The 26,455-nt window shown below is 37.5% G+C and overlaps 1 protein-coding gene across 4 annotated transcripts in view; it reads left to right on the top strand.

Annotated features, from left to right (window-relative positions):
• Positions 1 to 26,455, top strand: part of CD36 (CD36 molecule (CD36 blood group)) — a 38,736-nt gene that overhangs the window by 7,899 nt on the left and 4,382 nt on the right. For 3 of the 4 annotated variants that reach the window (XM_086610008.1, XM_086610011.1, XM_086610010.1), the window contains exons 2-11: positions 4,352 to 4,584; positions 12,873 to 13,033; positions 15,201 to 15,345; positions 19,107 to 19,286; positions 19,436 to 19,527; positions 19,975 to 20,021; positions 22,186 to 22,255; positions 23,906 to 24,093; positions 24,917 to 25,035; positions 26,349 to 26,422. In XM_086610008.1, the coding sequence (XP_086466134.1) occupies positions 4,465 to 4,584; positions 12,873 to 13,033; positions 15,201 to 15,345; positions 19,107 to 19,286; positions 19,436 to 19,527; positions 19,975 to 20,021; positions 22,186 to 22,255; positions 23,906 to 24,093; positions 24,917 to 25,035; positions 26,349 to 26,422 (1,196 nt within the window). In that variant the 5' untranslated portion in view covers positions 4,352 to 4,464. The remainder of the gene's footprint in view (positions 1 to 4,351; positions 4,585 to 12,872; positions 13,034 to 15,200; positions 15,346 to 19,106; positions 19,287 to 19,435; positions 19,528 to 19,974; positions 20,022 to 22,185; positions 22,256 to 23,905; positions 24,094 to 24,916; positions 25,036 to 26,348; positions 26,423 to 26,455) is intronic. The other variant, XM_086610009.1, reaches the window with a different exon arrangement.

Raw genomic sequence — 26,455 nt, 5'->3', positions numbered from 1 at the left:
GTCTCCTTGACCTTTGACTGACTTGGATCAAAATTTGACAAAGATTGCAGCTGCTAAGTATATTACCACGCGACGTAGGTAGTGGCTTTTAGTCAGACTGTAAAAATAACACACACACCCCCCAAGCACCAATACAACTTAACTTTTTCTTCTGGCAAAATGATAAAGAGGGAACTGACGTCTCTTGGAATATATAAACACTCCCGTGGAGTTTAGAAGCTATATGCTTAGTGGGGAGATTTAGCTGCTTGTCTTCTGGTAACTTGATGCAAGTCATATGTTAAGTACTCGTACATTCAGCTGAGAAGTCAGTTGCCCTTATTCAAGGTGAGTCGTAGGATACAATGTGTAAAATCAGAGGGATTTCCTCAGAAATACTTTTAAAAACAGTCAGTGGAAAGCTCTTGAAAATGTTTATTTGTAATATAAAATGAAATGACAGGATTTTGCAAAGCTGTTTGCAAGAAACAGTGACATTTTACAAGTATGAGTGAAATGCTTAGTTACCATGTTAGCAATGGTATTTTATGTTCAATATTGCTGGCTTTCCCAATTCCATTCTGTCTTTTGATATTTAAAATTCTTGAAACTACAGTTCTGGAGTCATGTTAATATATAAGAAATACATTTTTTAGAGTGATATTTGTATTTATTATTGCATTTATTGCAGATAAATGCATTTATTATTGCAAATAAAAAGCTCAAAACTATAATTTCAAAGTATGTCAAAGATTAAAAAAAAAAAAAGCAGAAATAACCTCTTCCTTGCAAGTGTATCTCTTAATAATTTCAGGATTTTTAATCCCACCATATGGCCTCGAAGAAAGCAGAATTACATTTAAAGAAACACTATGGTTTTGAGTTGAAACTCTTAATAGGAATTTTCAAAACCTGTTTTAATTTTCACTATGAATAATGCTTCTTCCCCATATTTTCACTGATTCGGGGCAATAAATCTCATTCTCTGTCAGAATTGAAGTAATGCCATGTCAAGCAATGTTTAAAAATTACTATTAGAGCTGGAGAAACCATTAAGAAAATACAGATAATATTCTTTGATTTTTATAAGGGCTTGCTTTAAACTGGCATGTACAGAAGTATAAGTTAAGTAGGGAAGAAAAAGTTTAATAACATTTTGCATCTTTCCTCTTACTCATTTACTTATCAGTTGTCTTTTCAAAGATTTGAATAGACCATTTCCATTGTCAATATTCTATTAAAGGCATTTGAAACAATATTAAAAAGTAGGTACCCAATTGTCTGCAATGGAGTAAATATTGTTATTAATCCTGTAGTCAAATCTAAGTTTAAATGATTCGATAGTCTCATGGACAAGATATAATTTTGTTATGGTACTTTCCATTCTGCTTAAGGTAAATTATTTTCACTTGAATATGATTTCCCAGGCACGACTGCATTTTTATTGGAAATTTCTACTTTAATCTTCATATTTTACATTCAGTTGTGATGAGAATAGCTTGTTAACTTCTATGTGAAATTGAGTGTATGTTATGAGTGCTCTTCATCTCAGTTGTGTAACGGATAATTTGAATTGCATAAATAGAGATATGTCTAGACTGCTATTGCATTGTGTTTGGTGGGAGAAGGGTGAATATTTTACAGTTTACAAAAACTTGAAATAGTCACAAATTATTAGCAGTCGGTTGCTTTCGAGCTGTTTATTGCTAGTGCTCAGGAGAGATACCTAGTCTGCCTAACACACAAAAAATATCCACTGGAACAGCTGGTAGAAACTTAGATAGAAATTTATTTTTGTTGAGTTTGAAAAGCTTCAGTGTGTAAGCCAAGAAAAAGTCTGACAATGTTTAAAAGCTCACTTTAAACACTTGTGGAGGAAGTAAATTCTATTTTTAATTTTAAGACATGTATTTCTACAGTTTTGGAAAAAAAATCTGTTAGAATAGATAGCATTGGGGAAAAAGTCAACTAGAAATACATACTTTTCAGAATTTGATTTCATTGAGAATTTCTGCTTCTCCTTAGATTTGCTACATATGTAATAGCAGTCAGATTTTTGAATCCCCACATCACTTATCCAACAAGCTGCACAATGGTACTACAGTTCTACTTTTGCCAGATTGAGGATCCTGATCTGAACATATCTACAAAGATATGAGAGTTGGTCCTAGTGACTTTCACTTAAAAGTTCTTCAGGTCCAATGAATTTCTAACTTGAGTTTGCTTTGAAGTTTGCTGCTAGCCACATTATGCATTCACCTAGTATATCAAAGAGCCTTTAATAACTTGGCAGTTTTATAATTCAGTCAAGTTATCTTTCAGTTATCTTTATGAAAAGCACAACAAATTGCAGGAAAAGTTTAGGAAAATTATTTTTTTCTTAATGCTACCCCTTTGATGAGTTTCTATTGCTGTTCTGTGCAAAGGCACAGAGTATAACAGAGCTGGTAGAGGAAAGTAACCAAATAAACCTGCAGTTCAAACAAGATATACCTCCTCCAGCAGAAAAACCAGTCTTACAGTCTCTCTTACAGCTGTAAAGACACTTCTCAGTCCCTAGCGAAAGTCAAAAATTTTAGCTAAATTTATTTTTTTCTTGTTCCCTTGTATGTGCAGCTAAAACAATAAAAGAGTAAAGTTTTGATGTGGAACCACAAGGAATGATGTGATGGCAGGTAGATGGACTGACTGACTTTTATAGAAAGGGTATTTTTCTGAGACTACAAGTAGTCTTTTGGTCATTCTGCTTGCAAGTACCCAATAAGAAATGAAGTACCAAACAAGCTCAAATACACAGAAACAGTAATGTTTAATAACAAGGGAGCCACCAACAGCTGTTCCATTGCAGATGGAAGGAGCAGTCTGGGCTCAGATACAAACAGGATGAGTTTACTAGGACATGGGAGGAGACATCATCAGCCTGCTGACCATGGTACCTTTTATGTCAGCACATGCTCTATGTGTCCTTTATTTAATAAAAGGACCTCATACTGCGTTTACAAAAATCACATACTGTTCTTACATCTGCTTTACTATTTAGAAATCCATGAAGATTATTAATTTTAGCCCCTTAATTCTCATAAGTAAATTGGGAATTCAGGTTGAGTCATTCTTCCACTCGATCTTTTTGATTTCCTTTGCTCCTTGTGTTTGGCCTTGAAAGCATAATTAACTCTGTAACCAATGCCTGCTTTACAATTGTTTTAGAGATGATCACGACGTGTTAAACAGAGATTGTTAAGAATAAAAAGGATATGGACATTGACATTTAAAACAGAAAATAGCAGATTATCTCTTAGCTGGAGGTCTAAAGCAAATAACATACTTGCAAATTCTGTGGACATGATTAATTCCTGACCAAGAATAAATTGCAAATTAGGCAGCTTTTTTTTCTCAGTTGTTCATAAACAGTAGCAGGCAGGAAAAATTATCACCGGGAGCTCATGACTGGCCATATCTCTCAGCACTGATTATCATTTTCATTTTCTTTACAACACCTTTCACTGGGGGCCAGATCTGAAGATACGTCAGCACATATTACCAGCAACTGTTGTCTTCCAATTAGTGATTGTAGACCTTTTTTTCTGAGACTGAATGATCTTGAAATATAAGGTGTTACATCTTTCAGAGATCAAAATATAGACTCTCTTTCAGAAGTCTTCCTTTCTACAAGGCAACTGAGATTACCTAGGTGATGATAAGAATGCAACTCTAAAAGGAAAACCCAGTCATGCCCTTGTCATGAAGTCACTGAATCAAATCTTCATCTCTTCATTAGAAGGCTGTGGACTGACAGTGATCTGGAAAGACAGGCTTTTGCAGGTGCCTCCCGTTAGAGGCTGCCATTCCCACCAAGGTGCTGATGGACCTTGAGGACTGACTTCCTTACAGGCACAACGCAGAAGCAGCCTGCATAGCTCACACTGGTGGCATAAACTCCTGGCTTTGCCTGCAGCGGGAGCCAGGGACACTGCAGGCTGTGATAAAAGCAGAGGGCTATAGCCCCCATCCTTGGCACAGAGAGACTGTAGAGAAGGTGCTTGCCTCAGGGAGAGTGTCAGCTGAATAATGGCTATGTCAGTTTGCCCTAATGCAACAGAGAAAAAAAACAAAACAAAACTCAACAAAAAGACTAATGAAATAATTTACGGGTCTTTTAGAGAATTGGAATTAAAAAAATATAATGATGACTAACGAATATAATGACTACAGCGACTAGCTTGCCAAAAGTACATGCAATTTTTTTTTTTTTTGGCACCGTTTGTCACTGTCTGTCTGGTTCTGACATGTTGTCTTCCTACTTGCTTCACATCAAGCACTTTGTACTTTGAGCTTTGGAATGTGATTTTTGTTCACTCTCTCCTTATATTAGCAGCTTCTCTCAGGAAGATCAGTGACTCTATTGGGACCAAGAAGTGAGCAAAAACCATCAAGCCTTACAGCAAGGATATTTTTACATTGTGTGCACCCTGACAAAGGAGAGGAATGGGCTGTAACAGAAACTGTGGGCTCCTCACTGGGGCCATCATAGGTGCTGTGCTGGCTATCTTCGGAGGAGTTCTGATACCAGTTGGCGACAACCTTATAGGCAAAGCTATAAAAAAGGTACAAATTGTTTCTTTTTTTTTTTTTTAAATATATGATTCATGGTTATTAAATAGTCATTATTTCTAAATTTGTTTTCCGTTTCTGCTTTTTTCCTCTTTTTTGTTTTTTTCTTTATTAAACCTAGTTTCTGTAATTTATGCAATCCAAACTTCATTGAGAATAGATGCTGCAGCAATATTTTTAATATATTAATTATATTATCATGCTTACTTGTTTGTTATCTTTCATGCTTCACATGGGAAGCCGAAATATTATTTTCAAGATTTGTTTTCAGTAATGTTATCTAGAAGTAAGGCTTTTAAAATTATAATTTAATTATGTTTGTTTCTAGTTTCTTTATTTTTTTTCCCCATGATGATTCGCTTCTTATTTTTCTTCATTTTTTTTCTTATTTCGATACTCACTTATTTACATACTGCAGATAAACTAAACAAACTTCTGATGCAGAATCTAGTCCTACACTTACAGGCATTCAGCTCACACTCTGTGGCTATATGATCCAAGCCAATGTGCTCCACAAGACTACAGGATTTCATCATATATATCTCCTTGATTCAAGGAGTGTGAAGTAGGATGTTGTAGACTTGGCAGGCACAAATTTTTCTGGTTTATTGATGATTTTATATCTTTAAAGTCTAGGTTTGTCTTTAAAGAAAAATGAAAAGTTAGTTTGTTAAATCTTCAGTGAAAAGAGTGTAAAACTGAGGGTCTAAATCATGGAGTAATCTGGAGTGAAAGACTATGAAATCCCTGGGGTGTCCTCCATGGAGAGATGAAGTCTCCTTGGAGTCACTGCAGCCAAGGTGGACTCTCCTGCTGATAAAAATCTAGAAACCTCAAGGTCTTTGGCTGATGGTTAGTCCTCCTAATGACCTGCTGTGGCACTTGAGACTGAGGGCATCTTGGAGATACTTATTTGAAGGCCCTTGTGGAAGATTGTCCTTAACTCAACAGCTATTGAAGTCAATTGAGGAGATGCATATTTGAAGTGTCAGGAAATGTTAAACTGCCTGTTGAGGCCCTGCTTAGATTCTGCTATAGCTTTTTTAAAAACTTGAAAGAATGGTTTCTACATAACATTTTAATTTTGTCAGTAAACTCAGTAAAAATTTAACTGTAGAGGATTTTCCGATTCTTACTGTATTTTTCATGGAATTTCCAAATTTATAGAGAATAAAAAAGTAATTCTCACTAGATAATGTCTCACCTACCTTGCAACATTTTACAAAAATCATACTCTATATTTGCAAATACTTTTAATTGATTGAGATATTAAGGAAATGGCAGGTTTTCCAGAAAGCACATAATTTTAAAAATGTATATCTCCTTACATTAAATATTTTTTGAGTTAATCCAGACTGTTGTCTTATGTCATTAAATATTTTCAAAGCAAATTATGCACATTAGCAATATTACGTGTTCATCTATTTACTTATAATAATGAATCAGTTATACAGCATGGTTTGCAAATGTCTACATATGAAATTATACCTGCATGAGTTCTTAGCGGTAAAGTATTAGACAGAGTAATTTTTTCCTCAACCTCTTTACAATTTTCTGCACTGTGATCATGTTTCAATTGCTAGTACCTATTTTAAGGCAGCTTGTTTGATATGTGTAAAAAGGAAAGTTTGTGACAGTATTCCTATAAAACCTAAACGAGTAAATTTATAGAGGCTTTATTTATTTAAGTAAATGGATACTTTTTTTCCTAAGCACAAGCCATATTAGATTATTTTTTCCTATTTATGTTGCTGACTATTTAGTGAGACCATGAGACTCTAAGGCAATTCCTTTTCAGAAAAGATATACCTAGGTGCAACAGCTGAAATATGTCATCACTTCAGCAGATGCTCAAGAGGGATTTCAATTTAATTAATTCTAATATACCTCTGTTGAGGAAAGGGCTAGTAAGAAAAACAAATATTTGTTATTCACTGCAGCTCCATTTAAGATAAATATAAAGCTGACTGCAAAGGAAACAGGTCTGCTGAGCAGAGCATACTGAAAATACATTTTTTTCTGAAATCTTTCACTTTCGGAAATGTCATTTTTAAAGGAAATGTTTGGTAGAAATGAATCAGTTTCAATGACAATTTTATCTGGAATTTCTCAAGAATAGAGGCTCTAGGACAAGAAAAAAAACCTAATGAGTGAGATGTTCTCTCATATATGGCCTGTAAGCCTTTATATTTCCATTGGACTCATATAAGTTAAAACCTGAACTTAGATCCTCACTCAATGGGTGAAAACAAATGTCAAAATGACATATTTTTAGTAAAATGGAAAAACTGTCTCGGATAGCACCATTATAAGCAAAATCATGTCTCAAATTCTGCACGGTCCACCAAAGCTTGAAAAAAGACCTTATTTGTTTCTCTATCTATCCTATCTCAGAGTAAATCCTAGTTCTTTGCAAAAGTTGACAGCAATATAACAAGATCAAATCTATATTTCTAGAGGAAATAAATTTTGCTATGAAATGTTATTTCTGGACTAAAGAAACAAATATTGAGTAATTTTTTCCCCTGAATGAATACTTTTAGGAGACTTCATACTCTAACAGGTCAAATCATCATAAATTAACTTGTTATCAAGATTTAATCAAATCACATTATCATTTATTTACTCTCAAGCAAGTCAGGTTGAGCTTCTTAGCATCTCCCAATAAACAGGGACAATTTTATTTTCAAAGATCTATGCAATCCATAGTTCTTACCGTTCCTGTTCTGCTAGCAGCAGAAGCCTGAGCATGCTTCCCTTAACTACACATCTTTGCAGTTTACCAAACCCTACCAGCATCATTTATTCTTTATTGCAGTCATTGAGAGATTAGTCTGAGTAAACACTGCAGGACATATTTTGCTGGAGGGCTGCACATTGTTGTTGCAGCAAAGAGAAAGCATCTGCAAGCGTGTAGACAATCTCAGGTGCCCCTAGAAGTTTGACAGAGACTCTCAGGTTATACAGGCTGTTAACAGCGGGCAGGTGCTGTTCTCCACCCATGAACAGTCCATGGGTGGGCAACACAAACAAAGTCCATGTAGCATGAAACACTAAGATGTCACCTCTTCATGTGTTCCAGTTTATTAACATACATCTGTGCTTCAACACAAAACAGATTGCCATCTTCCTCTAGCCCTAGACTGTTCTAATTGTGCCTTAGATCTTTTTGGGGTAAGCTGTTTCTACTCTTGTTTCCAGCCGGTTTAAAGAATTTCAACGTTGCACGCATTTTCTGAATCTTTTTAGAGGCTCTTTAAAGAAACTGCCACTTGGAGAGCACTCTCAAAATAACACCACCAGCAGCACCTTGGCAGGGATCCACTGAATGAGATTAGTACTAAGCTATTTCAGATCTGACACTATTCAGGGAAAGGAGACTTCCTTCTCAAAAGGTCCCTTTGATTTCAGTACCAAAGGGCAAAAATCCTAGTTTCTCCAAACAAGGAATCTATCCAGAGCGAAGAGATGCCTTTGCATGAAGGCCTTAGGGGTTAAGAAAACTGTTGTTAGTAAGTTAGGAGTGAAATATGAAAGTTTTGGAATTCTTTACAAAGATTATTCTATTTGAGGCTAGCAAAATGTACCTTTTTAACTGACTCCACATATTTTAGTTGCACATTATCACATCTATTTTCATTATTATTAGACATTATGGTGTCTAACATTAAAAAAATCTAAAGGAATTTGTGAATTCAAAACAACTCAGAAAGCTTGCATCTAATATAGTTGAAAGGAGATATTTTGACATGGCTCAATTACTACTTTTTGCCTTTCCTTCCCTTAAAACAATATTATTTATTTAGGCAAAATTCCCATTATTTCAGTTACGACAAAACATTTTTTTTCTTTTTTTTTTTTTTCAATTGATTAGCTCGTTTTTGTAGCTAGGTCTAACCACTCAAACCTATTGGTAGCTGATTCATTTGCCAGAAAAATCTTTATCACCACTTCTCTATGAGCTTTTGCTTTCTACCTGAGCTTGTGAGCTCAGGAGGTAAACAGAAGCCATATAATGTTACTTAATATGTTGAATTCCTGATGAATTGATAATACAAAACAGTGTATGATTTACCACAATACCTCAGTGCTACACCCTATCTGTAGAGTCCTCAGGGTTAGTCTCTGCTATTTTTAGAAATAAAGCTATCAATTTTAGCTATTATTATGTTTAGCTATCTGTCTCTCTTCGTATGTGTTATCTATGATTGGCCATACTATATCTCCTCAGCTACTGGAAGCATAGGAAACACTTTTAATTTAAAACAGTCTTTGTGACATTCATATGCCACTTCTTTATCTAAACTAATGAAGCTAAAGCATCTACTGGCTCTCAGTAGAACCTAAGAACATAATATCACATATCCAGTATTTTCAATGATAAACTTGATTGGCTTCCGTAATTTTTTATGATCAAGGACTGAAAAAGGACTAAGAGTTTTGGTCCAACAAAGCCTGAATAGAAAGGCTAATAATAAGCTAATAATCATCTTGTAAAAAGTAATAAATGGCTTTTTGAAATTTCAGCTGCAAAATGGAAGGACATAATTTGCTTTCCTGGAACTTAACTTAGTTTTAAGGAATTGTCTTGTTTGTTTCCTCCAGCTTACGTATGCAGCCCAATACATATAGATAAACTAGTAACAATTTTGTTTCAGCCTAAAGTATTCATGGCGTCTCTCAGTTCCCAGAAAATGGCATCTTTTGTCTACCTGGCCAGATCCTTTGTCAAGACTGCAACATTGTCTTACATTTCGTATTTCTTCATCAGGAAGAATTCATCAGGCTGCTTTCAGCATAAATCAATAAAGTACAACAAGCTTCTACCGCTGACTGCTCAGTGTTTCTTGAATTTATGTGTTGTCAGTTGACCCACCACAAGTGGAGAAAAAATGTGTCAGAAACAAAAGGGATTAAAACTCCTATTGATTTCCCTCAGTCTTGCACAGTTAGGTCATGAGATGAGCTTGTCTGTGTGACAATTACATATTGTATAGCTACTTTTGCTAACAATACTGAACTATTGCATAAGATATTAGATCTGATGTAGGCTGACTAGGGAGTTGAGAAGTGTTTCATATTACCAGTTGCAAAGTAGTAGTTTCCCTAATTACCCCACTTTCCAGATTATCACAAAGCCTGTCGGTGTTACTGGGGGAGTACACAGGTTACCAGCCGTAGAGAGGGGTAATATTCAGAGCTGGCCTTCTCAGTGATCAGACAGCCAAACCTGAAGGGCTTGCTGCTGTGAGGATATTAGTTTTATTAAATGGAGACATGAATAAAGACAGAGCTCTAGATTTTCTTCTGCTTCAACTCGCCATTTGCCCTCTCAAAGTATGTGACAGAGAATCATACCTCCTTTGTGGGAGAAAGGTTATTAGCAATAATGGCTGAATGCCACCTAAAAGAATGGTCTTGCTCTCTTCCTCCCCCTCCCTCTTTTATCCTGCTGCTTCCCTTGTTTTAACTCTCGTTCTCATCTGATCCTTCCCCCTACTCACACCACTAAGCCAAGTGGCTCACTAGTAGAAAGGTAACCCAGCAAAAACAAAAGGAAATAATCTTCCTCCACTCCAGCAGGCAGAAACAGCTCCCTGAGGAATGAGAGACGGCATGAAGGAAGGGGGAGGCACATGGATCAGGTACTGGGAACTGTGGGATCTGACTTGCCCCCTTGGCTGCAGCACTGTCGGGTTGGATCAGCTGTCCTCTTGAAACACCCCAAGAGTGTCCATGGTGGCATTGGCACAGAGTAAATGGTGGGCTGAAAATCCACACAGTAATTAGTTGTGACCCAGCTGTCACAAGTACTTAGGTCCCAGAGACCTCTTTGTAAAATGCCCAAAGTAATTTTCTTCTGTTGGCATTTTCTAAGGGTGTAATACGGACACAGTAGTTATTCTTGCATGAAAAATAAAGGAGAGCCAGCCCACCTCTTTAGGTGAATAGCAAATCTGTGCTAGATTAAGAAAGTACACTGTATAGTGAGAGGCAGTACAGAAAGTACACAAAAAGGCTCGTCACATAGCCTATAGTCTCAGTTTACACGGAAAGTTGTCCTGGTTGTATTAAAAAGACAGTATAAAGTTCTACACACTCTCAGCTTTCCCTGCAATAACAGAGAGAGGATTAGAGGCAAAGATCCACACTTTGGAAAAAGTAAGATCATTTACATGGAGAAAACTGTGAGGAATTATGTTCCTTATATTCTTCCAAGTCAACACAAAGTCATAAGATATGATCATTGCAGAATAAATGTTTTTCAAAGTGCCCAAAATGTCTAAAGCCAGAGGCAGGTTGAGGGCTATTTCTGTGCCTCTCAAGGATGAGGGGAGTGATCTTATGGCTCAGGCACTCTGAGCAAACTTTGCCATGTCAGGGCAGTTTGTATATCATTCTGTGCTATTACAACCCCTAGCAAAGGCTTATAAGGGGAGGAATAAATGGAGGGGAAAGCTTAAGCTTTTAAGAAGCAAGTAACATTGCTTTAAATTCTATCATCACAAGGTTGAAACGTCTCTGTTCATTTCTGTGCCTGTGTGCTCTCGACTTCAAGAAAGATTAGTTTGTCCTCTTGACCATACAGTTGCCAGGAATCCTTAACCACTTCCCTATCCTAGTTACACAGAGGCAGGAGGTCAAATCCTGGCATCTGCCCCCATCCCAGGACCCTGCTGAGTACAGATCTCAGATAGACTCTGAGCAGACCGAGCTGCGCGTTTATTTGTATCAGCCTGCTTCTCCCCGATCCTTTGAGCAATTCTCTGTGGAAACTGGAAAGATGATTTCTAAATCATATAAACATTTCTCTCTTCACCAAGGAGATGGTCTGCCCCATGCTGGATCACAACTTTGACAGAATCTTTGGCTTCCTGAGTTTTGCAAAACAAGACTGAAGAGAATTTAAGCTGTTGGTTCTGAGTGCAAGGTCTCAAGCTGATAACACATTTGTGGTGGTGAAGTTTCCTTCCTCTCTCACACAAATGCACATAAATTATAGTAGATATTCAGACAGCAAGTCCTGTGCTCTACACTGCTAGCAAGGCATTTGTGACTCCACCATACAAGCTTTCCACAGACAAAGCCCTTCCTGTGTTACCAGTTCTCCAAAACATGATATTCATTTCTAACTGTAATGGTTCTTAATTGGTAGTATCCTTTTTTTTTTTTTTTTTTTTGTTGGTGCCTGCTATGCAAACTCTAGAGGCAGAAAATTAAGGTAGAAAGAAAATTTAGCAACTTGTAATTTAAAATGTCTTTTCTCGTTATCTGGAGGGATTCCAGCCTTTTGATTTCTGGGAATCTGTGAGCTGTGCAAATTAACTAAGTAATATTGCTCAACTCTAAGAAAAAAAAACATTTTATATGTTGGAGTCAGGCAGCCTAGATTTTTCTTCTTATTGAAAAACACTTTTCTAAATTTTTACCACCAAGGGGAAAATATTATCCCAGGATTTTGTGAAAATCATATAGGAAGAGGCCTGATGTAGACCAGGCAGAGCAGGTATTCCCCTAACAATACTGGAAACATACCTTCAAACTCTCCTTTTCACTGCACAGTCCCAAGGTCTGAATAGTATATTATTATATAGTATATTATCTACCATATTATAGCTGAGTGCCACAGACTTAAAGCTGTTGGTTGCTCCAGAGTGTTTCCTGATGTCCTGTCTTGTCCTTATATCCATATTTCTACCTAATTGCCTGTACCTCGGAAACCTTCCTACCAAAATGTTACCAAAACTGAAGAGATATTTTAGAAAGTCAAAAAAAAGGTACTGCAAGAACACTCGTTCTCCGGGTGTAAAATTACTTACTGCCTGAGTAATGCTCAGAAATAACTCTCATTTCCTCACTTGGGCTATTTGCAAATGTATGAAAAGTAGTTTACAGATTCCAAAAACTACTGGGTATCATTTGGTCATTCAAAGATTTTCTTTTTACAAATAATCAGTGGATTTGACAAGTGTTTGCGAGCTAAGGCAGTGTCTGACCACTGCAGTAAGAAAGTTTTGATATTGGCTACAGTAGCAATCACAACAGCTTTGTGATGGTCACTTGTTTTAGGGGGACTCACTTTTGCTCTCACTTATGGTTGCAGAAATGTCAGGCTGCCTTCAAATGTTGGTCAAAAATGTGTGCTCTGTGCCTCAAATTGACGATAAAATAGGGTTTTTTTCCTATTTGTTTGGGAATCTTCTACAATCATCTGGAAAGTAAATGCCGTTTGTCACTCTTTTTTTTGTGGTTAATTTTAGTTTTGATTTTTGTCTTGTTAGGAAGCTGTCATTTCAAATGGTACCATTGCTTTTGAAAATTGGCTTGTTCCAGGAAGTTCAGTTTACAGACAATTTTGGATTTTCCACGTGCAAAATCCTGCAGAGGTATTAGAAGAAGGAGCACGTCCAAAACTTGAACAAAGAGGACCTTACACATACAGGTAAGCAAAGTCCCCTGAATACGTGACATGTTGTATCAGAAGCTTTGTTAAAGTCAGAGAAAGTTCTCCTGAGCTAAAGTTTGGTTTTGAAATTTCAGCATCATTTTCTCAAGTCAGACTTGACAAAAAAGCCTAAATTGTGGCTCCCTGCCGCAATCGAACTTTCTGTATTGAGTGTCATACTGAGAAAATGTATATAGAAATAGCTAATTAGGTGTGAAGCTGTTTGCTCTTGTGAAAAACGGTTGCTCGTTAGCCAGGTGTTTGCCACAACACACAGGCATGGTTGCATTTGTTGCTTCAGTCTTGGACAACTTTTTACATAGAAGAAAATAAGCCAGATGCCCTAAAACCAAGAGCTTGTCTATTATTGATGTATCACTCATATTTATTTTAATAATATGAGGGTTTTTTGTTTCTTTATGACTTACTTTTAATCTGTAGCTTTTCCTTTTTCAATTTTTCCTCTGAAAAGCATTCCTTTTTCTGAATGTACTAGCTAGGGCCTAGATAAAGCAGTCTATCCCCATTCTGGGAAGATTTTCTCTACTTGCTTAATTTTAAATGTGATGTTGACACAGTTGATGTTTCCTGAGTCATTAAGCCAAATATCCAGCTATCACTGGCACCCCTGTTATGAAATTGCTTTCTTAAAATGGTAAAATATTTCTTTCTTGGTATCTTTGAGGACGTATATTATATTTGCAAGAGGGTTTTGCGTTGCAGCATATACATCTGAGGTGCTTTGATGTCTAAAGATTATTTATTTCTTATCGGAAATAGAGAACTCTTGGTTCATAGAATACTTGAGAAGAGAAGGAAGTAGTTACACAGGAATAAGGATGTTAACCAGTTAATAAATACAGCAGAAAGTGAATTCCTGCTAAACAGAAATGTTTTACTCTGGTGGTGGTGATGGTGCCTGTTTTCTCAGGGACAAATCTCTGTCAGAAGCCTAGGTAAGACTATATAAGAATTGATGGCTATAGCTCTTCTCGCTCCTGTGGTCATGCTCACCTGGGATATTGGGTCTACCTGAATCACTGTGACACTGAGTCTCTGTCTCTCAATCTCCCTTTAAATATTTAATTATTTATTACTATGTAGAACAACTGGCCTTGAAAGCACAACTATCCTCATGATTCTGTTGGGAAACCTTAAGTCTTTTGTTTCCAGTTAGAAGTAACATTAATTAGAAAAAAAATCTCCCAGCTTTCAGGTAGGTGCTCTACACATTAGGCTATTAATTAAAATGACATGCATACAAGCCAACCTTGACAAGCCAAGATCCACCTGTTTTTGGGGTAAGGCCCACCTGCACTGACTGTGTCTATGCTGTGGGGAAAAGCTCTCTGAACATTTTGGTCCCTCTACACCCAGACTGGAAGACTGATGGAGTGCCCTGAAGATCGCTTTCTGGGATGGAGCTGGGACAAGCTTTGTGAAGCCACAACTTAGACTAAGTCATATGGTGCCTGCTGGATGCTGCCCCTGCAGAGGGGTCAGCAAGAGGATGGGGACTTGAAAAGTTGAGCTAAAGCTAGAACTGCAGCAGCTCAGAGATTTGTACCTTAGTGATCTGCTGACAGGGCATGCTTGAGAGGCTTGTGAGAATCTCAGTGGAGCTGAAAGGTTGCTTATAAATCTCCACATGTATATGAAATGTTATCAAAGTGACTTCCATTATGGTTTTAACCTCTAACTTGTTTTGTTGCGACACAGGCCTATCAATTCAAAACTTAAGAGGTTTTATTAATCATTCTGAGTCATCCCCTTCTAATTACAGGCAACCATGAGAAAACTTAGAAAAAAAATGTGACTTAGAAAAAAAGGTATTTTATTTAAAATAAAATATAAAAAGATATAAAGTCCATTACTGAAATAAAATAAAAAAAAAAAAGAAATGCTTGTTTTCATTTTAGTATCAAGAAATATAATCCGTTAGGCACTAAGGAAATATTTCCAAAAGAACAATATTTTACAGAAAATGGAATTTTTACATATATTCACAGGAAAATTTTAGAATCCTTTCAGTGGTTATAAAATGTTCAACATTCATCTACAAAAATGTTCATCAACTTTTAAAAAACTTCAGTCAGGCATGCTTATGTGTTGTCTAGAAAGTCAAATTTTAAACATATCCTATGTTTTTATTTTGCATTTCAAGGGTGCGATATTTACCCAAAGAAAATATCACAGAAAACTCCGACGGCACAATATCCTACATGTTGCCTAACGTTGCTCGTTTTGAACCTGATATGTCTGTTGGGACAGAAAACGATACCATCACGTGCCTCAATCTTGCTGTTGTTGTAAGTAAAGAAGCAAAACCGTCATGTCCACATGCAAATGTTGGAATATTGGAGGAAATAGGGGAGAAGTTAGCATTAGGAATACTGAAACTGTCACAGGACAGATTTCCTCTTTATGAACTCAGATGACATGAGTGTCAGCTGCACTGGTGGTGGCTGTATTATTGTCTTTAAACAAACAAACAAAAAAATTCTGAGGAGATATTGCACATATATTAAGATTTCCTTATATTCCCAGGGTAATCCTAACAGGAAATAAAAATTAAGTTATTCCTGTCAATGGAAGCAGTAAACAGTTTGGAAGGGATGCATCAAAAAGCATCCTCCTAGTTAATTTTACTGCGAAAATGAATCAAGAGGATGTGGATGGATTCCCTTTATGCGTGAGGTACAGCACAAACAGTACAAGACGGATTTCCTGTACTCTTTCCATAATATCCTCAGTCCTGCTTTGCAGGGGAGGCTGTGTTAAACCCCATGGTCGGTGTATACATGGCCTCGCTGCCCCAGCTACTTGCTCCCCATGGTGTCCCTCAGCACTACTGCAATGGCATCCCCTGAGCTCTCCTGTCTACTGAGACCTTAGTCCTTCAAAGAAAAGCACTGGGGCCCCCACCTGGAGTAGTGCCAGAGCCTTTCAAGTCCTGATGATTTTGTGTTGTCACAGGCTGAGAATGTTTTCCCTTGGCTGACGTTTACAGTTTTCATACTTATATTCAGCTCTGATTGTGTTGCCTGATCATCTTGCACTAAGTCTGTGCTGTCTGCATGTGAGTGTTCAGGATCAATATGGGAGGGTGGATGCTAGAAGCAGAGTGAAGAGATGCTTGGTGTTAACAATCATGGAATCAATGACAGTACCATAGAAGAGGCCATGTTGGAAGAGACCTCAGAAGACCATCTGATCCAATCTTTTCTGAGAAAGGGAACCTAGATGAGATTTTCTAGAACCCTGTCCGATTGCACCTTGAAAACCTCCAGTGATGGGGACTCTATGGCGTTCCAGTGATTGATTGTTCTCACTGTAAAAATTTCTTTCTTCTATCAAGATGAAACCTTTCCTGGTGCAACTTGTACCTGTTGCCCCTTGTCTTCTCCATGTCACTTCTTGTGAAGAAAGTGCCTCCATTCTCTTTCTAGCTGCTCATTAAGTACTGGAATATTATGATGAAATCATAGAATCATAGAATCAGAATGGTTAGGGTTGGAAGGGACCTCAAGGATCATATAGTTCCAAACCCCCTGCCATGGGCAGGGACACCCTCCACTACACCAGGTTGCCCAAAGCCTCATCCAACCTGGCCTTGAACACTTCGAGGGATGGGGCAGCCACAACTTCTCTAGGCAACCTGTTCCACTGCCTCACCACCCTCTGAGTGAAGAATTTCTTCCTTATATCTAATCTAAATCTACTCTCCCTCAGTTTAAAGCCATTGTCCTTTGTCCTATCACTACATGCCCTTGTAAAAAGCTCCTCTCCAGCTTTCCTGTAGGCCGCCTTTAAGTACTGGAAGGCTGCAAAATCCACCTGAGCCTTCTTTTCTGTGGGGCAAAAAGGCCTAATAAAGGTGAATGACCTTATTCAGACCAGATATATTCTGCCTGTGTCCTAATTTAGACCACCATCTCTCTTTTGCTGTTCTTGTTTCCTGTGCTCATGTTCCTTCATGTCATGGTATTGGCTAACACTGCTTGGCTCCTATCCTTTGGACCACGTAGCTCTTTATGGGTCTAAGCACAGGCTCATGCCTAGAAGAAGCTGTGTCAGGGGAGATGGGAACAGAGGATCCAAGCCCCATTTTGCTGATCAGAAACAAACTGGTGTAAGCCTAAATGCGCTGAGAGGCTCTGCCTATCTTTGACAACACTGACTTCAGTCTTGTAGAGCCCACCTTTTATATCATAATCTTGTCATCAAAATACTCACAAGGGAATCCAGAGAGACATTTTTCACACTTTTTTAACCCTGAAGGGATTGAACTCACAATGAACTCACTTTCTCCTTACTCTATGTTCAAGTTCAAATGAGTGAAAGATTCATGGAGTTGAAGAGGGCAGGAAATAAGAGCAAAAGACACTCTTCCTTTGCTATCCTCACAGCACTAAGTACGAAAAGATGGTCTACTAACGGGCTCAGCACTTGCTCTAAGAGAATTATTTGGTCTTACACAGGTTTACTTATCAAAATGGTTACAATTTCCTGCTTCACCGGACAGGCCAACATAGATCATTTCTGTTTGCTTTCCCCAAGATATTCAGTGCCTTTAGGTACTTGACTTTGTGTTTATGCCTCTGGGAACGTTCATTACAATTACTGCCGGTAAATCTACACTATTATTCATTGGATTAGGAAAAGTTATCTATTATTTAGAATTAAAGCTATTCAGAAGAAGGACTCATTTGTTGCAAATATGTGTTCTTTCCAAGTGCAAAGTCCTGCACCTGGGTTGGGACAATCAATACAGGCTGGGGGATGAAGGGATTGAGAGCAGCTCTGAGGAGAAGGTCTTGGGGATACTGGTGGATAAAAAGCTGGACATGAACCAACAGTGTGTGCTTACAGCCCACAAAGCCAACCATATTCCGGGTTGTATCAAAAGAAGCGTGACCAGCAGGTCAAAGATGATTCTGCCCCTGGGGCCCTCAGCACAAGAAAGACATGGACCTGTTGGAACAGGTCCGGAGGAGGGCCACAAAGACGATCCGAGGGCTGGAGCATCTCTCCTATGAAGACAGGCTGAGAGAGTTGGGGTTGTTGAGCTTGGAGAAGAGAAGGGTCCAGGGACACCTTCTAGTAGCCTTTCAGTACTTAAAGGGGGCCTGTAAGAAAGATGGTGACAAACTTTTTAGCAGAGCCTGTTGCAATAGGACAAGGGGTAATGGTTTTAAACTAAAAGTGGGTAGATTCAGACTAGATGTAAGGAAGAAATTTTTTACAATGAGGATGATGAAACACTGAAACAGATTGCCAGAGCGGGCAATTACCAGAGAGGTGGTAGATGTCCCATCTCTGGAAACTTTCTAGGTCAAGTTGAACAGGGCTCTGAGTCACAAGATCCAGTTAAAGATGTCCCTGCTTATTGCAGGAGGGTTGGACCAGATGACCTTTAAAGTTCCCTTCCAACCCAAACTATTCTATGATTCCATTCCATGATTCTATTCTATTATTCTAAGCAAAGAAATAATGGAGATTCGGCACTTGGGCAGTTTTATGCAGGACACAGTTGTATTGCTGCTGGCGTAACAGCAAATCTAAACCACTTATCTAAGCCAATAAGTAACAAAACTTGCATATTTTTCATAGATGTTTATAGTGCAAGTGAGCCTGAACTATGTGACATATGGACATGACTGAAAAAAAGTAGAAAACAATAGTGCAACCCATGTTATACAGATAGGCATTTGAAATTATTACTTGAAGATATTCAGAAGCCATCTGGCCATGGTCCTGGGCAACTGGCTGTTGGTGGCCCTGCTTGAGCAGCAGTTTTGGACCAGATGACCTCCAGCGGTCCCTTCCAGCCGCAGCTGTTCTGTGATTCTGTGACTAGGGATGATCTCGTGTAAGCAATAAAGACAAATTGTCTGCCTTTGTGCAAGTTACGCCCAGTAATTGTTTTGTTAAGGAGTGTCAGTTTTAAGTAGAAACTTAATTTACAGAAACTGGCTTTGCCAGGGATTTCTTGGAGTCACTCTCTGTGTTTTTGATTCAAAGCACATGCAAAAATTTATGCTAAACATTCATTTTATTGCTGTTGTAGGCTGCGCCTGCCTTGTATACAAACACTTTTATACAACTACTGTTAAATACTTGGATTAAATCTTCTAAGTCGTCCATGCTGCAGAACAGAACAGTGAAAGAAATATTGTGGGGATACAAAGATCCCGTCTTAAACAAGATCCCTTTCCCCTTGGACCCAGTTCTGGGAGTCTTCTACCCGGTAAGTGAAACCAATGTGAAGGCAAAGCCCTCAGTTATCATTCTGTGAATAAAAATTAAGGCAGCTGCTGTGAGGAAGAAAAATGTGACAATGCTACAATCTGGTTCAGTATTTCTAACTGTTATTACTTCTTCTTATGTCTGTTACAGTACAATGGGACATTGGATGGACTTTACAAAGTCTATACTGGGAAAGAAGATATTAAAAAAACAGCAATAATTGAAAGCTATAAAAACAAAAGGTATCATAGCATTGTATAATTAAAAAACATACATATTTTCAAGTATGGCTTTTAAGGCTTGATTCACTATGAGCTAGATAAATGAAGAATCTTCAAAATTCAAGGAAAGCTGGATCAAGACCTGGGCTTAGCAAAATCATCTCCCTCTTTCAGCTATTCATGATTTTGTTAGAAGCTTGGATTTAAGACAATTATTGATTCTTTGATACTTCTGTTTTGCATACTTAATTAGCTAGATCACTTTTATCCTATTCTAATGCATCACATTGTTTATCGGAGTGAATGAATGAATGAATGAATGAACCAATGAAAGAACATCTCTATCCTCTGAATGTGCTAATGAATCAGGCTTATACTGGAGTGGTTATATTTAGCAATACAGGTACTGTAGTAGATTCCATGTTAGAATATACTATATGCAGCTTGACTTTTTTTTTTATCTTGAAGGAATCTTTCATACTGGGAAGGTCACTGTGATATGGTTAATGGCACAGGTGAGCCTATTAAAGCTTTTTAAAACTTCAACACATTTCTTGATATTGCAAAAGAATAATGAGATACAATATTTAAGTTAATTCCCTTGGGCTTTGAGAGTTTTATTTTCTATATATTAAATGATTATAAAAATATGAATGTATACATACTACTATTATTGGTACATATGTGTGTATCTATTATAATATATATTATACATTATTGTACATTATTTTTATACATATGAATGCACACACTCTCTTCAGCTACAGTAGATGTGGAATTGAGGTGGCAAGGGAGAGGCTCTCAGACAAGTGGTTTGGAGGCCACTAGCAGGTGAAAAGGGATGAAGAAGAGAAGTAGTTTAGTTTGGGATGAATAAACCAGAGAGGAGTATTTTTGAATTTCCTTTTGGAATGTGTGTGAAAACAGTCGAGGGTTTTGAGGAAACATTTGTTCAAGGTGATATTTTTCTTCTTGATGAGTGAAAGCGTCAATGTGAGGACACCATAATCTGTTGAGCTGAGGCTGATAGATGCCGTGGTGGAGGCTTTTGCAAAGAGCTGTAGGCCTTCAGTGAGCAAGTGTCAAAACAGACAGGTTTTTTGGGTTGTTGTTGCGTGAGTTTTTGGTTTTTTCCCCATTCTGTGTTTCTTTACCTGGCATAGATCATTTCCCTTATAACCCAGATCACATGGCAAGTTATTTTGAAGTATTTCAAATATATCGCAAGAATCTGACTTTCCAAAAGTCTGTAAATCAGAAAGGATTAGTTCCTTTTTAAACTATGTAACTAATTTTAGAAGAGGCAATATTTTCTTAGGTTCTGGGACTTTCCTTCTTTCTTATGGAGCCTTGACTCTTTTTCCCCAGGGTCAGCTTTTTATTTTTCCTTCCTCCACAGCTGGCGGAACAAACATACTCAGCTAACTAGACTAAATGCTCCAGTACAGTGAAAATGTGGAGATTTTCCTTGTTAGCAAAGGTTATCACACAGTTTACAAGAGCATTCAGAGCGTTTGCTCAGGAGAGACCATATGTTTAGAGAAGCAGCAGGCTTAAAAACTTTTGTAAGTAAGTGTGATAATTCCTTCTTGTCTTGTAAGCTTTCACACCAAAGCACAGCATGTATAGCATAAGTAAATATCTAGATAAACATATTAAACAGTATTCTTGTATGAGGCTTGAAATGAGTCCATGCTTGCAAAATCTCCAAGACTGTCAAGATTTAGAAATAGAGTGTGCCTGGAATGATCTTGGATCTTCTTTAAGAAAAAGTGCTCCTGTCAGCAGTGGGCAAGTGGCAGTATGTAATTTAGCTTTCTCGCTCTTGCCAACTAGATTGAAAGATATCACAGATGTTTTCAATCCCTTGGTTACGGTTGCTGACTCAGAAACTAAACAGAAATAGTAGCAAAAAGTAACAAATGTACTGGTTAAAGGTTTGTTACAACACCTTGTTTGGGAAAACGGCAGTCTTCTTACTTAACTCCCGATGCTTGCAATGCAGAAATATGCATCTGGACTGGCTGTTTGGATTCTTCTTGCAACAAATGGAGAAAAAGACATCACCAAAGTGCCACTCCTCTGATTTATTTTGCGTATTTACCGTGGAGTGAGATGCGTTGTGCCTGAGAAGTTTTCTTCTGTCCATTAGCTATAGAGAAGAAGTCAGCTTACCAACAAGAGGTCGACTTGAGCAACCTTTGGTGAAAAAAAGTTTAGCACTGATTATTAAATAGGCAGGCTTGGAGTCTGAAGCTGTGTTTCTTGTAAGTGCTGAGTGCCATAACTGCAGTTGAACCAAACATTTCTAGAAAGGTTTAGGTCTTTAGACTGCATAAACCTTAAAGCCATGGCAACAGATATTGGGATTCATATTAAGCAGGATTGGGTTTTGTATCCTCTGTTTTTAATGAGTCTGATTGTATAACTTCACGTCTGTGAGGGGAAAAAAAAAAAAAGCTGCTGTAATTTGGCTCACTTTCAAAAACAATACAATCTTATCTGTGGAGTGCCTGTCACTGTGCAATAGCTTAGATAAATATTTTCCCCATAAATTACTCATTTTGTTTACCTTTTTCACAGCTTTATAGGAAAGTAACAGCTGAGCATTGAGCTAGAAATTAAATCATGTCTTCTAAGTGGAATTAATTTCAAGCTTTTATTTTATTTTATTCACAGATGGGGCATCGTTCCCGCCGTTTGTTAAGAAGGATCAGATACTGCGCTTCTTCTCCTCCGATATTTGCAGGTAGGATGGTCCCTTCCCGGGAGGGTACACACCTCCATGTGCTCTTTCGTTTCAGAGGACAGCTGCAGAGGGTCTGCTTGGGCCCAGGTCACTGAGGCAATTCACTTAAACACAAGTAAATTCATGAGCTGTCCTCGTGATTCAGAACCTGATTCCACTCCTTTATTTATTTCAACTAGCAAGCTATTTATGGTGTATTTTATTTCAGCCAGTTACAGATGTATGATTCAGGAATATCTGACACTGTTGCGAGGTGTTATAGATCTATGGAAGACATTGAGGGCCACAGGGTTCAAAGTCTTGAACTTCTTCTAAGACTAAGACTCAGCCTATAACCTGCTTTACTTGGTCTAAGGTGGCAATTTACCCCTCTGCATAAATACAGCAGGGGCCAGTTAGGCCCATCTTTGGCATTTCTGCAGGACATCGTCTATGCAGGAAAGGATTTACTGTCATCCACTAGATATTCAAAATTGTTTTCTCACAGGATATTTTTACTTATTTTATTTTTATGTATTTATAAACAAACAAACCTGCTTAATACATCCCATGCTGATGGCTTTTCAGCCTGCTGCTTCTGCTGTGGCTGTTCAGTGTTCTCCAATGGGATTGCTGAAAGCAGTGTTAAAAGATTTAAAGTGCATCACAGTGTATTTACTTTGGGAGGTTAAATCCCTGCATTTATTTTGCTGCCTGGAGACAGCTGTTTCCTTTTAACTATGTTAAAGTGGGCCATTTACTTTGCAGACTGTTGCTTTTAAAGATCAGTGTTTTTACATGAAGTTAAAGTTCTTTTTTTTGGAGAAGTAATTGTATCTCCAAACTGGAAAGCATCTCACAAGTCATGGAAAAGGGAATTTTATGCAGAGGAGAAATGATAAAATTCTTTGGATCAACTGCACAGTCTGAGATATCTCTCTGGCCATTTAATTCTCACAATTAATGAACAATGAAGAAAGAGAGTAACAACTGCCCAAATGTCGTGCTGAAATGGCATCATGCAAAATGGTTCTGTCTTTGTTGCAAAACCCAGAACGCTCTTTTGTTTGGCTGCAGTACAAAGTGTTGTTGCCCTGGTTGCATTACTGTGTAACAACCATATCTCTATTATCAGTTGATAACGTATCAGCAAAAAGAAGCTTAAGTGGTATTCTTATTCATGTGCAATGGAATAAGTTTATATGCATAATGTTGCCTGCATGATAAAGCTTAGATTAGTATCAGCAGGTTAGTAAAAACCTATAGCAGAGCTGGTTTACATTGATAAGTATCTCTACTGTAGTCCAAAAACTTTCAAAAATTTCATAATAACAGTTGGTGTAGATATGTGTGGGGAAAAGAGCTCTTAATAAATTTGTTAGTTTTGTGTATATTGTTTATTAATAGTATTAGTACTTTTGTCTGTCTTTTTGTGTATTGTCATGCTCACCTCTGAGCTTGTACATCCTTTTGTGAAAGTGTGGAATGCTCTCCATTACAGAGGAATACCCGTACAAACTGCTGAACATTGTGAAGGGACCCTGGACATTGGCTCTCTGGAGTACTTCATTCTTTAAGAGAGAGACAGTTGGGGGCCCTTAAGGATTATTGTCATGAATTCAGATTTTTAATCCGAATGACCGAAACACGTTTCTTCTTTTTTTAATGCAGATCAATCTATGGGGTTTTCCACAGCAAGCAGATTGTGAAGGGGATCGAGCTCTATCGTTTCACAGTTCCTCGTGAAGCATTTGCATCACCTGCTGAAGTCGAAGATAATTATTGCTTCTGTACTGATAAAGTCATATCAGAGAACTGCACATTAGCTGGAGTCCTTGACATCAGTGCCTGCAAAGCAGGTAAAGCAGTGACATGGTACTTCCAATACAAGCCATTTAACTGAGGAGAAAGCACATGTCCTGTAGCTGAGGTGTTACTCTACGATCCAGGAAGTTTGTGTTTGTGAATTCTTCCTCAGATTGCCTGTGAGACCTTTCACTTTTGTGTAGCCTCATTTCCCAAAACGAGGACTATAGTATTTCTGTATTTTGTGTAGTGCTATGCAAAATCGTGATGCTATAGATTGTGTACTGAAATTGCAGGAATGCGTGTACAGAAAAGAAAGACGAGGATTCTATAGGCACTGTACAAAAGCCAGAGACAGTCGCAGTCCTTGTATTTGTGATAATTCACACACACACTGCATGTGCGTATACAACTATATATACACATGCAGAGATTGAGAGACACTGTTGGCTAAGGTTAGCATTGATTTAATAAAACAAATATATACAGTCTACATTTGGTGCAGAGTGGACACCATGGGTTCCCTTCAGGCTTGCTTTCTACTAAAACGAGACCATGAGGTTGGTGGGAAACAGTGACTGTCAGGTCCTCACCTCAGCATGAAAGTGGGAGCACTACTAGCTGCACAGGGTGGACACAGATAAGTAGGATTTATAACCACAACTGATTTTACCATGCAAATTTTCCTAATGAAAGCAAAATCACAGAAATGCTCAAATTTGGGGGGGAGGTGAGGGGGGATGGGACTTGGGGCTACCAACATTTTTATCAGGATTGTGTCTATATAAAAAAACTATGTTTGCATGGAGAATGGCCTCAGAAGATGAGCACTGAAAGAGGGCTTAACAATTCAAGTGAGTTTTTTTTTTCAAATAGGAAGACCGGTATTTATCTCTCTCCCACATTTTCTTCACGCGAGTGATTCTATACTGCATAATGTTGAAGGCCTGAGCCCAAATGAGGAGGAACATGAGACGTTTTTAGATGTAGAGCCTGTAAGTCCAAATATTTAATAATTGTAACTCAGTAAACTTGAGATGATTAAATTTAATTGTAGCAGAGTAGGCCTTTTACCAGAGGGATGAGCAGAAGATACAATATATTCATACTTGCTTTGCAAGATCTGTTCACAGAAGTCTTATGGTTTTAGCAGGGGAAATTTAGAGTGGAACTTTTCTCATTCTGACCTTCAAAGTTTGGAAAATGAATTCTGATTTTTCCTTATTGAGAATGTGGGATTAAATAGATTCTGCAAAGTTTGAAGTATGCCATACCTTTTCTATGACCTTGAAGTACTTTGAGAAAATTCTTCTCTATGATAAAGTTCTTCTGTTCCCTGTATACTTTTTTTTATTTATTTTCTATAACTAGACATTTTTATATAATTGTTATCTCAATTGAAATTAAAAAATATAGATCAGTTTATTTCCAATAAAATTGCCAGAAGTCTGAAGAGACTAGTTTAGAACAGACCTAATATAATATTTGTGACTTGGATTATCCAAAAGAGTTCCCAAACTGCGCAAATTTATGACTGCTCTGATTTTGATTGCCTCCAATTTTACCTCTGCTTCTATTCCAATGATTCAGATTCTTAACTTTAAGCGTATTTGTCAAAATTTCCGAATTGTGTGATGAATTCTAAGGGTTTTGTTTTTTTTTTTCTGAATTTGGAGGAAAAGGTAAAATTCGGGATTTTTCACTAAAATATTTTTAGTCATATATATTGACAGGTAAGCTATGTAACTTCAACGAGGAGGTCTAAAGTTAAATCTTTGTTTCATCATACTTGGAATAGAGACATCAACCATAATTTCTTAGATCTGATATGAAATTTTCAAGAATCACAACCTGTCTTGTTTTTGTGGAGGGCAGAGGGGAAAAGAAGGAGAAGAAAAGATCTGACGTGTTTTGATAAGTCTGTTCTGATTTGAAATGTTTGTTTTCAACCCTATGCAAGTTAAACTTCCTTCTTATTGAAAAAGAAAATTTAATGAATTTCTGATAAAAAAAAAACCTAAACCATATTTTTATATGAAACATTTAATGACTGATTTAGTATTTTTAACCTTTTTTTCCCCTCAGTTTTAATTGCAAATTACAAAAGTAACTATGGTAAAGCCACAAAATCAGAACTTCTATGAGAAATTAAAGACCCTTAGAAATATTAAAATATCATAAAAATAGAATCCTTCAAAGCATAAGGATAAAATAACATTAAAGTACTTTTAGACAGAGTCCATAGTCTAGGCTTAGGCATCCAGTTCAAATATTGATACTAATGTGTGGGGTTTTTTTCTGATTTTAGATCACTGGTTTTACATTACAATTTGCGAAAAGACTGCAAGTAAACCTCCTTGTGAAGCCTGCACCAAAAATTCAGTAAGTAATACTTCATTATTTTATTTTTAAAGA

This window comes from Tauraco erythrolophus, chromosome 4 (genome assembly GCF_009769465.1).
Source record: "Tauraco erythrolophus isolate bTauEry1 chromosome 4, bTauEry1.pri, whole genome shotgun sequence".
NCBI lineage: Eukaryota > Metazoa > Chordata > Aves > Musophagiformes > Musophagidae > Tauraco > Tauraco erythrolophus.
Note: the sequence above shows the minus strand (reverse complement) of the source record. Positions and strands in the feature narration are given on the sequence as shown.